The sequence below is a fragment of the Erpetoichthys calabaricus genome, chromosome 11, assembly GCF_900747795.2.
Source record: "Erpetoichthys calabaricus chromosome 11, fErpCal1.3, whole genome shotgun sequence".
Lineage (NCBI taxonomy): Eukaryota > Metazoa > Chordata > Cladistia > Polypteriformes > Polypteridae > Erpetoichthys > Erpetoichthys calabaricus.
In genome coordinates, this window is record NC_041404.2 from 73283460 (window position 1) to 73297685 (window position 14226).

A 14226-nucleotide genomic window follows, 5' to 3' on the forward strand; every position below is an offset into this window, starting at 1 on the left:
TAGTTTGCCATTGGTTTACTATTTAACACAGTGCCAGCATGCAGCTGATGGATGTAGGCAAGATACTGTAAATATGCAGCAGAACAGCTACGAAGCTGTCTATGTGTGGCTGCTGCCGCCATCAGACGGCGATTTGGTCTTAACATTAGTCTCAATATATACATTTGTGTACACAAACACACACAAATAAAAACAGCTTTGCTTATACACATAAGCATGTAAAAACAAGAGTATTGCTCACGTATACCCACACACATAAACCTACATAAACAGTTTTATATAAATATAAATGCCTTTGTGTAGACAATTTCATGCAACACTAATAAATGGAGATGGAGCGGTGCATTGTAATATACATACACATTATATATATAATTTACATATTATGCATTATAAGTACATTTTTGGCTGCTTGATCCATCACTGTCAATATAACATTACATATAACACTTTCAAGTAACAACGATCTACACTGATCAAAAACAAAACTAAATACAAATTACACAGAGTAACTGCTTAGCAAGTTTAATTACTCAGGAAACTATTCTTCTGAACTGCTGTCTGTGTCAGACTCAAAACCAGCTAGATCTTTTCGCTGTCTACAGAGATAGCCTCCAAAACTTCGCTCAAAGTGCAATTTGGTCGACAAAGCTATTTTTTCTGAAAAATGATGCTCTTCAATGTTCTGTTTTCTGTTGATGGGCCATGCATCTTTGAGGGACCACATAGTTCCTTATGCACGACCCCAGCTGTATCTCATTATGTTCATATATAGACATCTATGTCTTGTTGGAGATGTCACAGTCGCTGCCATCCAGTGGTATGAACTTTGCCAGCGTGCGAGTCCATACTAATGACCTGGAAATATCAGGTACTGCTTGGGAAAGACGGCTTCGTGCCACCTCTTATTTGGAGGATTCTTCATACAGAATAATTATGATTTTGTCAAATATGTTTTGTGACAATTTAAAAAACACCCTAAGTATGATTTCATACCAAATTAAAAGTCAACTGTAAAAATTTGATTACTAGGAGTGTGAAGTTGACACCTGTGGCTTGGGAACAAGGTATTGTTTGTGTCGGTGTGTGGCATATTTCACATGTTATGATATACTGAAAGATTTTTAAACGATTGGTAACATAAAAAATATATATTTTTGACTGGAGTATTTCTTTAAAGAGCATATGATAATGAGAAGGTACTTTAAGGAGTTCATCACTTGGTATCTACAATAGACTAATTATTCACTTAAAACTCTGATGCAATTAATTTCTAATGGCACCTACATAAGGGTTAACAGTTTTATTTATTCTTGTTACTTGATTTAAACCTAAGAAAAATATGTGAAAGATAATGCCAAAAGAATATCACCAATTGACTTACTTGGCCATCACAAAGCTCAAGAAGAGGTAACCTTTCCCTACTTGCTCGGGAGAGTTTGCTCTGAAATAGTTTCCCATCAAAGTAGATCCATGGACAGCAGTGCTCCCAGGGAATGGGCTGCCCACAAGCATCATTTACAAACAGAGCAGTGTCAACTCCACTCATGAATAAAGCAGCTAGCTGCACTCCACGAGAATCCAGCTTATCAATCTGCAAAAGAAAAAAGGGACTCAGTTAAAACAAACATCCCTTTTGAACAACATACATGCTGTTACACTAAAGGTCTTCAAAGAGATTGAGAAGATGTATAATTAAGAAAAATTCTAGCTTACAATAAGCATTTCATAAATTAAAAAGAAATTTGTATGAGGGCAAAAATCATTACAAATGGGCTTAAATTGCTTGATTTTAAAAAAAGTCCAGCTGGAAGTGTTCCCCACCTTAAGCTCCTGCAACTGATCAAGTTCATACAGCTGGCTGGAGACGGCTTGAGCTAAAAAGGCATCAAGCTCATGTCGCTGTAGTATCCGACCTCCAGGCCACTGCATCATGTATCTGGACAAAAGAAAAAGAAATGGTTTCTTTGTGAAATTAAGGGAGGTTCAAAAACAAGAACAGCCCCCAATTACACAATCTCCATTAAACCCATTTAGCCCTCTTCTCAATCATTCACTTTAACGGAAATCTTACTCCAGTATTTGATGTCTAGTTTTAAACTGTTGCCCTCTTCCTTGACATTCCATGCGTTGACAGTACCTCCCTTGCAGTTGGGCCCATGTTGTACGCTACATTTCCTCTTCCTAGAATTTCACCGTACTCTGACACGTGACAGTAATCATCCTATAAATAAACCTTTAACAAGAAAGCTCTTGCATTATTCTCTCATCAGAACTGTTCAATAAGCATTTACCAGCGATCCTCCTGTGCAGTTCTCACTACCATCCATTTTTCTTAAGCTGCCTCTGATTCTACTACATCTGGCACCCTGTCAGGTATCAGCTCTTGATCGGGCTGCTCCCTCCAAGCCCAAAGCCATACTTATTATGTCTTGCTCTACCTGTCCTGAATTGCTCAAGATTCACTTGCTGCGCTTGGTAAATCCATTTTACTTTAGAGTTCTGCAGTTTGCTGTCTATGACAACAATATTTCCAACAAAAGCCTGGCCATTTATATCGTAAGTAAATGTTTCATTTCTGGAGAGAGGGGGCATACTGCAACAAGATGGTCCTCTTAAGTAATTTCCATTATATGTGGGGCATAACACTTTGCTACAGAACATGAAGCTTAGTTCCCAAAGCTGTTTCCTCATGCTGGCCATTGGCGGTTTAACCCATGTTTATGCATACGAGTATTTGGCCATAAAAAGGATTTAATTGCGACATCACAACTAGATATGTTAGGAATCTACTTTGTGTGCATTGACAAAAAATGACTTAACTTGAATCTTGCCCCTTATAAATAAATTGACATTGACATTATCTGTTCGCATGTGGCAAACCAGAATAAGAGCTTTTGTTCTCATGCACAAGATCTGAATGAAACTCTTTGCTGATGCAGAAAGCAGAATGTAAAGCTAATTGCACTTAGGCTTTACATTATATTCCTAGAGCCAATGCTAGCAAACCACTGGGTCCAAGATTATCAAAATGGGAAGCCTTTGAAATTACATCTTTTTAAAATAAATAAGGAATCCTTATTAATAATTAATAAAATAATTCCAAAATATAAAAAAAGTACAGTAATCCCTCCTCCATCGCGGGGGTTGCGTTCCAGAGCCACCCGCGAAATAAGAAAATCCGCAAAGTAGAAACCATATGTTTATATGGTTATTTTTATATTGTCATGCTTGGGTCACAGATTTGCGCATAAACACAGGAGGTTGTAGAGAGACAGGAACGTTATTCATACACTGCAAACAAACATTTGTCTCTTTTTCAAAAGTTTAAACTGTGCTCCATGACAAGACAGAGAGGACAGTTCTGTCTCACAATTAAAAGAATGGAAACATATCTTCCTCTTCAAAGGAGTGCGTGTCAGGAGCACAGAATGTCACATAGATAGAGAAAACAATCTCTAGCAAACAAATCAATAGGGCTGTTTGGCTTAAGTATGCGAAGCACCGCGGCACAAAGCTGTCGAAGGCGGCAGCTCACACCCCCTCTGTCAGGATCAGACAAAGAGAGAGAGAGAGAGAGAGACAGACAGAGTTTGTTTTTCAGTCAAAAATCAATACGTGCCCTTCGAGCTTTTAAGTATGCGAAGCACTGTGCAGCATGTCGTTTCAGGAAGCAGCTGCACAAAAGATAGCAACGTGAAGATAATCTTTCAGCATTTTTAGACGCTTCAGCATTTTTAGACGAGGGTCCGTATCATCTAGGTGTGCGAACAGCCCCCCTGCTCAATCCCCATACGTCAGGATCACAGCTAGACAGCGCAAGAGAGAGAGAAAAGTAAGCAATCTAGCTTCTCAGCCATCTGCCAATAGCGTCTCTTGTATGAAATCAACTGGGCAAACCAACTGAGGAAGCATGTACCAGAAATTAAAAGACCCATTGTCTGCAGAAATCCGCGAACCAGCAAAAAATCTGCGATATATATTTAAATATGCTTACATATAAAATCCGCGATGGAGTGAAGCTGCGAAAGGCGAAGCGCGATATAGCGAGGGATTACTGTATTTCACTTTATAACTTAATTCTTTTTAGCTACCTTGCTTCTCCCCAGGCTTTTGGTGGAGGATGTCACTATGTTGGTTTCCTTTATGATATTGTCAGAACTTAAAGGTTTGCCTCCTTAGGTCACTTCTGCATTTTGTAAACAATTATGACCCCCCATATATGCAGATGCTGAACTTTGCTACCTCCTCCTCCAAACTGAACCCACTTACTTAATTTGGAAATAATTGTCTTGTTTTAGAGTGATGGCAAAGAGTCATCTGAAGGCTCTATCTCTTGACTCAGAATAGTTTAAATTACTGTTCTTGGACACCTTCATTTTTCATTTTAATATGTCCAAACTAGATTGGTCCTTAAACCAAACAGTCTCCCAATATGCTCTCCATTATTTTGCCAACCCTTCTGTAACTTTTCATGTCTATTACCTCCAGAGTTAAATCCACTTATGTTTTTATGTAAAGTATCTGCCACATCTGTACCATTACTTTCAGTCTGGCAATGTGACATCCCTACTCCTCCACTTATCTTATGAAATTCTATACTTAACATCTCTTAAAAAACAAATATTCAGCATGTCCAATTTATAACCTTATATAGCTTGCACCTTACTTCTCACAAACGTTATGCTATTCTTTTGGCTGTTGATGCCATTTGTCATCCGTGTCCCTTTCTTCACATGTTGAGGGACTGTTAGTCAACTTATGCTTTTAAGCCTGCTCTCTCTAACTGCCTCTTTTCTATTATCTCTGCTATTAATTTATTTTTGCCTGGAATATTTGTTCTTCTTCTAAATCCCTCCTCTCTTACAGTCCATTCTCTGCAAAATTAAAATAGTGTCTTGATGAAAAGACCCATAATCTCTCAAAATAATTTTTTTTACATTCTCTTTCTTTAATCTAGCCTCATAAGAACTTTGAATAATGTGAAACAATGGATCACGAGGCTGCAGTCCACTGTGTGTCTGGAGGAAAGCTTGTTGCCCAGTGCTCTAAGCCAGGTTCTTAATCTTAATGTCTGATTTGTCTCCTTCCATGTATCTCGTCTGGTTTTAGTGCTGCCACATTTCTCATGCCTCTAACCCTCCCTGCATGGGCATCAATAAATAATGATCCTTTAGGGACTTTTTTACAGGATGATTGTAGGTAGAATAAGTGGGCAGTGAGTTACAATTTAAGTTGATTGTTAATATTTGACCTAAATTGGTTTTCATGTCTGATTTCTTCTTCAGCTCTGATACAAATTTTATCACAAAAAATGAAAAAGATTAGTGAGTAAGGGTCTTAAAAAAAGGGAGTCTTTCACAAAGACGACAAATGTTACGGTTAGGGTGCTAAGATTGCGGTTTTCCCATCATCTGTCAGGTGAAAGTACCAGTAAATTTCAATGAGGTGTTCAAACATTTTCTCAGATGATTTTGTATCTGCAGTTACTTTGTGTATTATCTTAGTGCAGGGTTGTTTCGCACCATGCTGAATTTGGAACTTCTAGAAACTGAACTCAACTTAAGGAAAGGGGATTCCGGTTTTTCTTACCTTCATTCTTATCTTGTTTTGTTTATGCGAGTCCATCCATCCATCCATCTATCCTCTTCCACTTATCCAAGATCGGGTCATGGGGGCAGCAGCTTGAGCAGAGATGCCCAGACTTCCCTCTTCCCAGCCACTTTTACTAGCTCTTCCGGGGGAATCCCGAGCCGTTCCCAGGCCAACCGAGAGACATAGTCCCTCCAGCGTGTCCTGGGTCTTCCCCGGAGCCTCCTCCCGGTTAGACATGCCCGGAACACCTCACCAGGGAGGTGTCCAGGAGGCATCCTGATCAGATGCCCGAACCACCTCATCGGACTCCTCTCGATGTGGAGGAGCAGTGGGTCTACTCTGAGCTCTTCCCAGATGACCGAGCTTTTCACCCTATCTTTAAGGGAAAGCCCAGACACTCTACGGATGAAACTCAATTCAGCTGCTTATATTCGTGATCTTGTTCTTTCAGTCACTACCCACAGCTCATGACCATAGGTAACTGGTAAACTGGTAAATTGAGAGCTTTGCCTTTATGCTCAGCTCCTTTTTCACCACAACAGATCGATGCAGAGCCCGCATCACTGTGGACACTGCACCAATCCGCCTGTCGATCACCCGCTCCATTCTTCCCTCACTCGTGAACAAGACCCCGACATACTTGAACTGCTCCACTTGGGGCAGGACCTCACCCCCAACCCTGAGAGGGCACTCCACCCTTTTCCGACTGAGGACCATGGTCTCGGATTTGGAGGTGCTGATTCCCATCCCAGCCACTTTACACTCAGCTGCGAACCGATCCAGAGAGAGCTGAAGATCATGGCCTGACGAAGCAATCAGGACAACATCATCTGCAAAAAGGAGTGACACAATCCTGAGCCCACCAAACCGGACCGGACCCCCTCTACGCCCTGGCTGCGCATAGAAATTTTCTCCATAAAAGTTATGAACAGAATTGGAGACAAAGGGCAGCCCTGGTGGAGTCCGACTCTCACTTAAAACGGGTTCAACTTACTGTCGGCAAAGCGGACCAAGCTCTGACACTGGATGTACAGGGACTGAACAGCCCTTATCAGGAAGTCTAGTACCCCATACTCTCGGAGCACTCCCCACAGGATTCCCCGAGGGACACGGTCTAACGCCTTTTCCAAGTCCACTAAACACATGTAGACTGGTTGGGCAAACTCCTAGTATTATGCGAGTCTTCAAGAGATATTGAACAAATAAGCCTCTTTTCTCTTTTTGCAGTATAAAACACCAGTTTGTTGTCTTAACTTGTCTACACGGTATGCACAGAGGGCATTTATTGGTTGTCAGCCCTAGTACATTCAAAAGACCATCTCTATGACTTAAGACAAATATCAAACCTCTCTTATTTTGGGTTGGGGGGGGGGGGGAATGGGGTTTCACATCAAACACTGTCTGACAGAGTCACCGGCAGCATGAAACTACTCAAATGACGGTCATGGAAGCATGCTGCAACTGCCACCAACTCCTTGAAAATTTTGTGAATAAAGTTTATAACTAAAAATCTCTGGAAAAGCCATACAGTGTGAAAGGGCATAAGTGTTCATAACTGCCATTTTATGGCTTTCTACAATAGTACGTATTAAAGTTTGGCCACCAGAGTAGTTGTACCGTTCAAACCGGCCTGCATGGTTTTTATTAACTGTTTCAAGTTTCCTTAACAGCAGTAGATTGTTTAATGAATTTTACTTCCTGCTTCCCTTCATATTTTAACGAAGGACTGAGTTGCTTTGTTTGTATCACACTAAATATCACCCTTAATCAGAGCTAGCTTCAGTTCACCTGTAACCCTATACAAGCCTCCCAATACAACCCTCTGCTTAATTCCTAAAATGACTAAGGTTCCCTTCTTGACAATTCACTATCAATATGTAGAAGGCGTTAAGAGGTTTATCAGGCTTTCAGTTTTTCCTGTCCTATTTAAAAATTACTGGTAGCATTTATTTTTTGACCATCTTTTTCCTTTTGGACATTATCATCAATGTCCTGCCTAAAAATACCATAAAACTGACAAAGTGCCTTTAGCTTACAACAGAGTCAGTCCTAAGTCATAAATTAGGCTGATGAAAAATTAAATGTAAAACAGATTCCAGTGCCTCTCCTCATGACACACTTTAATATTTTTATTGTGGTTTAGCTCATGTATAAAATACATGTTCTACAATTGGTTTCTCAGATCTTTTTTAGGTATTCTTTTAGACTCAGAGCTGCAACACATGCAGCCAAATGAAAATTTTCAAACCACAACTTCAAGCAGTCTTCAACTATTGGATAAAATTCCCAAGTCAAACACTGTCTAAATTTCTTTCTTTCTGAGATTCTTAAGCTTGTTTATTTATAGTCCCCATATTAACTTTAGAATTCTGAAATCTTTGAGATGTCTTCCATTTTAAATCTGTTTTTGTTAAGACCAGAGTAGAGGTGATCTATCAGATTACAACTGGTTTATTTTACCCTAAAGCTGAGCTTTATTTTTGATACTCTCCATTTTGATGGTCATCGGTATACATTAGACCTGGACAGATAACTTACATTATGTTGGCAACACAAGGCTTTTCTACATTGCCATTGCTGTTATTTTATTCACTAGAGGGCTTCGCCCCCTGCTCGCTTCGCTCGCCCACCCCCGTGTTTGGTTAATTGGATATACAATTTTACGTTTTTTTTTTTGGAATTGTTTCAATTTCATTATTTTGACTTTTACTTTAAAGCTTCATTAAAAACAATATTTTTGGAGACACATTGTGACAACGCAACGTATAAGTGCCCGTGAGTGAATATTGTTTCTGTTTCTGTAATAAATAATCCGAGCTTTTCTGTTTGTCCCTGTGATTTATTGATTGTCATAGCAAAAGTTATTCTCACGGTAAACTGTAAACATTTTATTACGAATGGCATATCACGATCTCCTTTGGTGTGTAAGGTTACTCGCGGAATATATACATCACCTTTCTTTTTGCCTGTTAAAATGTGCATCGCTTCTCTGAGAATATCAATATACAGCCGACCGAATTGTGTACTCTTTGAAATTTAACTTGTCATTCCTTTAACTGTTGTGGGACCACAGATTCTCATAGCATATGGTCCATTATTGTGTAAATCCACGTTTTGTCCATTGAATGATGCGTATGCGAAAAGACTTTGTTGTCTACTCTTTTTTTCAGACCTCAATTTGTCCTGGTATTTTTTCAATTACACCTGGTTCTGATGATTAATCACCTTTTGTTTGTGATAATGCAATCGTTTCTATCTTTTCTTTGATACTGTAGTGACTGACATGATAAAGTGTCAGAAAAGTTTTACCTGAACAATCGCTGACTTCCTAACCCCAAACACAACTTTCTAGCACCCTCTCCAACACCCCCCCCCCCCCCCCATTACCGCATCAAATCAATACCCCGCTATCAGTCCTCCGTGCTGTACTCCGCCTTCCCTCAATCGGACCTAACAGTCACTTAAAACCAAAAAGCCCTCAACCTGGGTGGGACGCTACAATACTTTCGAATTTTACTGCTTTCATATTCTGTACCTTTGTCTGCATGTGTATCGCGCCATCGTTTGTTTGAGCCTTTCGATTTCCACTGCTTTCATAATCTCTTATCTGCCTTTTTTTCTCTCCAATGCCTTTGGGTCTCTATTCTCCGTATTGTCCTTATACGCTTTCTATGCGCTGAGAGCACATGATTTGTGTGTACTATGTGCTTTTACACGATTGATTTTTTTTTGATCGGTGTGCTCTTATATATTCCGTACTCTCTTTGTGGACCTTCGCGGACCCCGTAGTGTCTCAACCCGTGCCTGCTTTGCTTCTGCAGTTTCAGACTGTAGGCGCCTGCGTTCATTGATCTTATCCAGGTGGGCTTGTGTGTGTATCATTGAGCTGTATTGCGTTTGAATTTGGTGTAAAGCGTTCAGCGGTTTGTACAATCCCAAGCAGCACATTATTCCTAACTTCACTCCGCAGTTGTGCCACTCACAATATGCCGGTTGTTTTATTTGCTATTTCCGTTAGTTGAGCTGTACGCGCCTGTGCAGTATGTCTCATGGTCCCATCACCGTGTACCTGCGTCCATGCCATCCGGTTTACCATTCTCGGTTAGTAATATGGATAACATTTACTTGTGTGCACTTTCTGGTTACAGTAGTGGGGTGTTTACAGTAGAAACTTTTAGTGGCCTAATTGTACGCTAACAATGGCAACAAACATTCAGCATCCCATTTTTCAGATGCATTACTGATACATTTCCAGATTCACAAAAAAGATGTATTACTGTATTTCTTTTCAAAATCTTATGCTCTTGCTTTTACACTATGCTTCTGTGATCCTTCTACAAAGTCACGGCAGGGCCTTTTAATGATGTCATCTTTGGTTATAATTCTCCTTATGATTAGACAACCAAACCTCAACCCACTTATATTTGATCTAACCTTCAGAACCCAGAGGTTTTGGGCAAACATTTTCAAGCATTACACGTGTTTATTATATGGAATTAAGAGCATGGTTCAAGAACAAAGCCAGTTTCAAATTACAAAATTTCTTTAATAGTAGAAGCCCTCTTGTACTTGTCGAAAGTTTTTCAGTATCCCTCCTACAACAACAGCCTCCACCTCTATAGTATCCTTATGGTATTGAATTATATTGAATGGAAAGATTGGAGCAGTGATCAGTGCCATCACTCCCCAGCAAACTACAGCAATCTGCAACTTGTTCAGACGAAGGAGTCTAATGCTTAAAAGAACACCCATTTGTAAAATTATTTTTAAGGTCTGTCTGTAGTTACTGAAATCTCGCTAATGAAATGAATCAAAACTCATAAAAGAATTTACCTTCCCTATATATCTTTTATAGCAAACTATATTCCAAAACATTCTCTTTAAAAGCGTAATGTATGTCAATAGATGCTTGTTTGCCTCTATCAATTGTTTCTGGCTCAGCTCCTTACCTCAATACACAGCACATCAAAAGTAAGTGTGTTGGCACATTGCTGGGGTTAAGCATTCCTGGTGTGTCAGATTTGAGGCAGGCCAGAAAAGCTCTCATACGACGGTTCTTGTCTTCAACGGCACGGCCCAACCAAAGCTTCTTAAGATTGGGGCAGGTCCACTCCCTGAATGTCAATGCAGGAACCAGCTCAGGTGTCAGTGGAGATTTTGCCTTACTGGCAGACCATTCTTTGATGAATACAGGAGGAACTGGGGACAAAAGGAAACATTTTGGTATTAATCAATAGAATTTAAAATGGTGGTAAATATTGACAGCAGTAGATTGTTCTATTAGATTTGCCACTTTTTCAATTAAGAAAAATGCTGCTTTAGTTCTGTTTTGCTAGGTAATTCACAAAGAGAGATTACTACAATTTTCTGTACACAATACATTAGTAGTGTTTTCAATCAGATTTTCTCTATACTTTCTTATAGTGATTTTTGACACTTGCTTTAATGCAACAATATACTTTAAAACACACTTAAATGACAGAAATATAAATTGACATGAGAAACATAACATAGATCTAATTTATAAGGGGTGAAAGCAAATCTAGAAAACATGTTTATCAAGCAAGGTCTGGGGAAAAAATATGATAAAATTCCTAAATCAAATGTCACACCGGATAGAAGGAGTTTACATTTGTTGTTAGACCACCACAGTTGCAGCACATCTTTAAAAATGTTTAGCTTAACCTCCCAGCTACACATTACTTTTACTATCTTCAAATTAGAAATTTTGTTAAACAGAACCTGCCCGATTTCCCACACCTTGCACCCTCCACAATGCTGGAAAAAATACTGCTCAATTTCGAGGAAATAAACACTATTTCCGCAATATATAAAATCTTATTAGAGTCCCTACCTTTCAAAGATCCAAGAGGACATTGGGAAGAAGATCTCTTAATCAATATATCAGAAAAGGAGTGGAAGGTAGCAAAGCAGAGAATTCACTCGAGTTCTATATGCGCAAAGCATACAATTATTCAACTAAAAATTATATGTCGAGCTCATCTGTCTCGCTTAAAACTGTCCAAAATGTTTCCAGAGCAGGATCCAACCTGCGAACGCTGCAGCCAAGCTCCTGCCTCACTGGGTCACATGTTTTGGGCCTGCACCAAACTAACATCATTTTGGACAAAAATTTTTAAGTGCCTCTCAGACAGCCTTGGTATCACAATCCCTCCTAACCCATTAACAGCTGTGTTCGGTGTTCTTCCAGATGGACTTGAATTGGAGAAGGACAAGCAAACGGTGATTGCATTCACTACACTTTTGGCACGCAGACTTATTTTGTTAAATTGGAAGAATCCTAATTCTCCTCTTATAAGTCAGTGGGAAACTGATGTTTTATATTATTTGAAATTGGAAAAAATCAAATTTTCAGTTAGAGGATCTGTACAAAATTTTTTCAAAACATGGCAGGATTTAATCAATATTATTTTAGAATAAGAGAAATAACTATTACCGCATTTAACTCCCTTCTCCATCTCTTATTTACATAGATATTTACTTCTCCCTTTCTTTTGTTTAATGTTGCCTTATTAAAAAGCCTTAAGCAATTTTCCTTTAGCTAAGCTCTCCTTCTCAGTGGTGGGGTTTGATTAGTCTTCAAATTTGTTGGGTTATAAATTGATCTGTTTGTATGGAATGATTACAATGAAAATTAATAAAATAAAAATATAAAAATGTTTAGCTTATTGGTAACATTACTGCTATGATTTAACTTTGGTGATCTTTAAGGAAAACGTTTAAGTCTCTCTTTCACTTAAAGAAAATAATAATACTCCGCCAAAGAGCAGAACTTGTGCTTATGTGATGAGGAACAGGTTTTCAGAGCAGGGTATATATGGCTCATGTCATCTTTAGTTAATGTGTTATCAGTTTCATCAGCAATGTCGTCATCTAAAGGGGCGCTTGCTTTAATTTGAAAAAGTCATGCTTCATGAAGCGGGTGCTGCTACTAGTTCAAGAAATTTAAACCACTGACAACAGACTCTAGTAATGTAAATACTGAACCTGACACTGGATTTCATTTTATTACAGCAGACAGAGACCCAGTTTGATATGCAAAAAAGACAGGAGGTGGACTGGTCATGTATGTTAATGAGGAATGTGTAAAAGGGAGAATATTACAGTTACAATTACAGTTAGTAATTCAGACATTGATATTCTGGCTGTCGGAATTCGTCCACATTGTTTGCCCAGGGAGGTAATTCTTATTACTATTTATATTCTTTCCTCTGCAAATGGCAACCTAGCAATGGAAATGATTCATTCTGTCACCAACACTTTAATAAGGACTCACTCCGATCCTGTAGCAAATACATTATGTGGTAACATGTGAATTTGGAAGGAGTATGACAAATTTCTATCAGTTTCTACCTGTAGCCACCAAAAGACTGAGGAAGTGAAGCCTGGAGGCTGAAATGACTGAATGACTGCTTCCAAATGACAGACTGGGAAATTATGTGCTAGTCACATGGGGACAATACTGAAGGACTCCATCACTGCATCCTGGACTATATTAACTATGTTGACACAGTGCTACCCAAAAAGACAGTGTATTGCTTTCCAAACAAGCAGCCCTGGATTTACTAAGGAGCTAAAAGGTCTCCAGAATCAGAAAAAAAAGCATTCAAATTCAGTGGCAAAGAGGCTCTGAAGGATGTGCAGCATATGCTAAAGTAAAAGCTGAGTGAAGGAAAAGAAAGTAAAACACACTCTCAATCAGAATAACATGAAAGATATCTGGAATGGATTGGGTATAATTACAGGACTTAAGCAATCCAGGGCAGAACAAAACTTTTAACACATTTTTCCATTTCACTGCCAACTTCTTCCAATGACCAGTCTCCCAACACCAATTCCTACCTCATCAACAATTCCAACCACTTCAGCTGGAATGGCCAGTGACAAGTCCACCTCTGCCTATCAGTATGGACTGTCCATAGCTGAAGACCAAGTACAGAGAAAACTGGCAACCAGGTACCCACAGGAAAAGCTGTGGGACCAGATGGAGTAAGTTTCAGTTCTTAAGGCATGTGCTGACTAACTTTGTGGTGTCCTCGGTCACCTTTTCAGTCCCATAAGGCTTCAAAAAGTAACACTGCTGTGGAAAACATCCTGCATCATTCTTGTTTCAGAGAAGGTATGTGCATCTTCACCCAACGACTTATGTGTCACTTATTTCTCATTAAGACCTTTGAGAGACTGGTCCTGGACTACACGAGTCCTGTTGTGGTCGACCACCTGCACCCACTAATATGCCTATCAGACAAAGATTGGCATGCAGGATGCAATTATCTATCTGCTCCACAAGGCATATTCTCACCTGCACAAAGCTGGCAGCACTGTTAGGATTATGTTTTTTGATTTCGCCAATGCCTTCATTACCATCTAACCATCCTTGTTAAGAGGTAATCTCAGAGATATGCAGGTGGATGAGCCTATGTTGTCTGGATAATGGACTGTTGGGCAGACTGCAGTTTGTGAGACTCAAGTTTGTGAGCACCATATGGAACAGTCCTGTCTCCTTTTCTCTTCACTCTGTACATTTCTGACTACAAATATAATATTAGATCATGCCATTTGCAGAATTTTTGAGATGATTCTGCACTTATGAGGTATATTGATAAAGGG

The 14226-nt window shown here is 39.4% G+C and overlaps 1 protein-coding gene across 1 annotated transcript in view; it reads right to left on the reverse strand.

Annotated features, from left to right (window-relative positions):
* Window positions 1–14226, reverse strand: part of fam120c (family with sequence similarity 120C) — an 81847-nt gene that overhangs the window by 16364 nt on the left and 51257 nt on the right. The window contains exons 10-12 of the mRNA XM_028813350.2: window positions 10545–10794; window positions 1825–1939; window positions 1385–1594 (exon numbers count right to left, since the gene is read on the reverse strand). Coding sequence (XP_028669183.1) covers window positions 1385–1594; window positions 1825–1939; window positions 10545–10794 — 575 coding nt within the window. The remainder of the gene's footprint in view (window positions 1–1384; window positions 1595–1824; window positions 1940–10544; window positions 10795–14226) is intronic.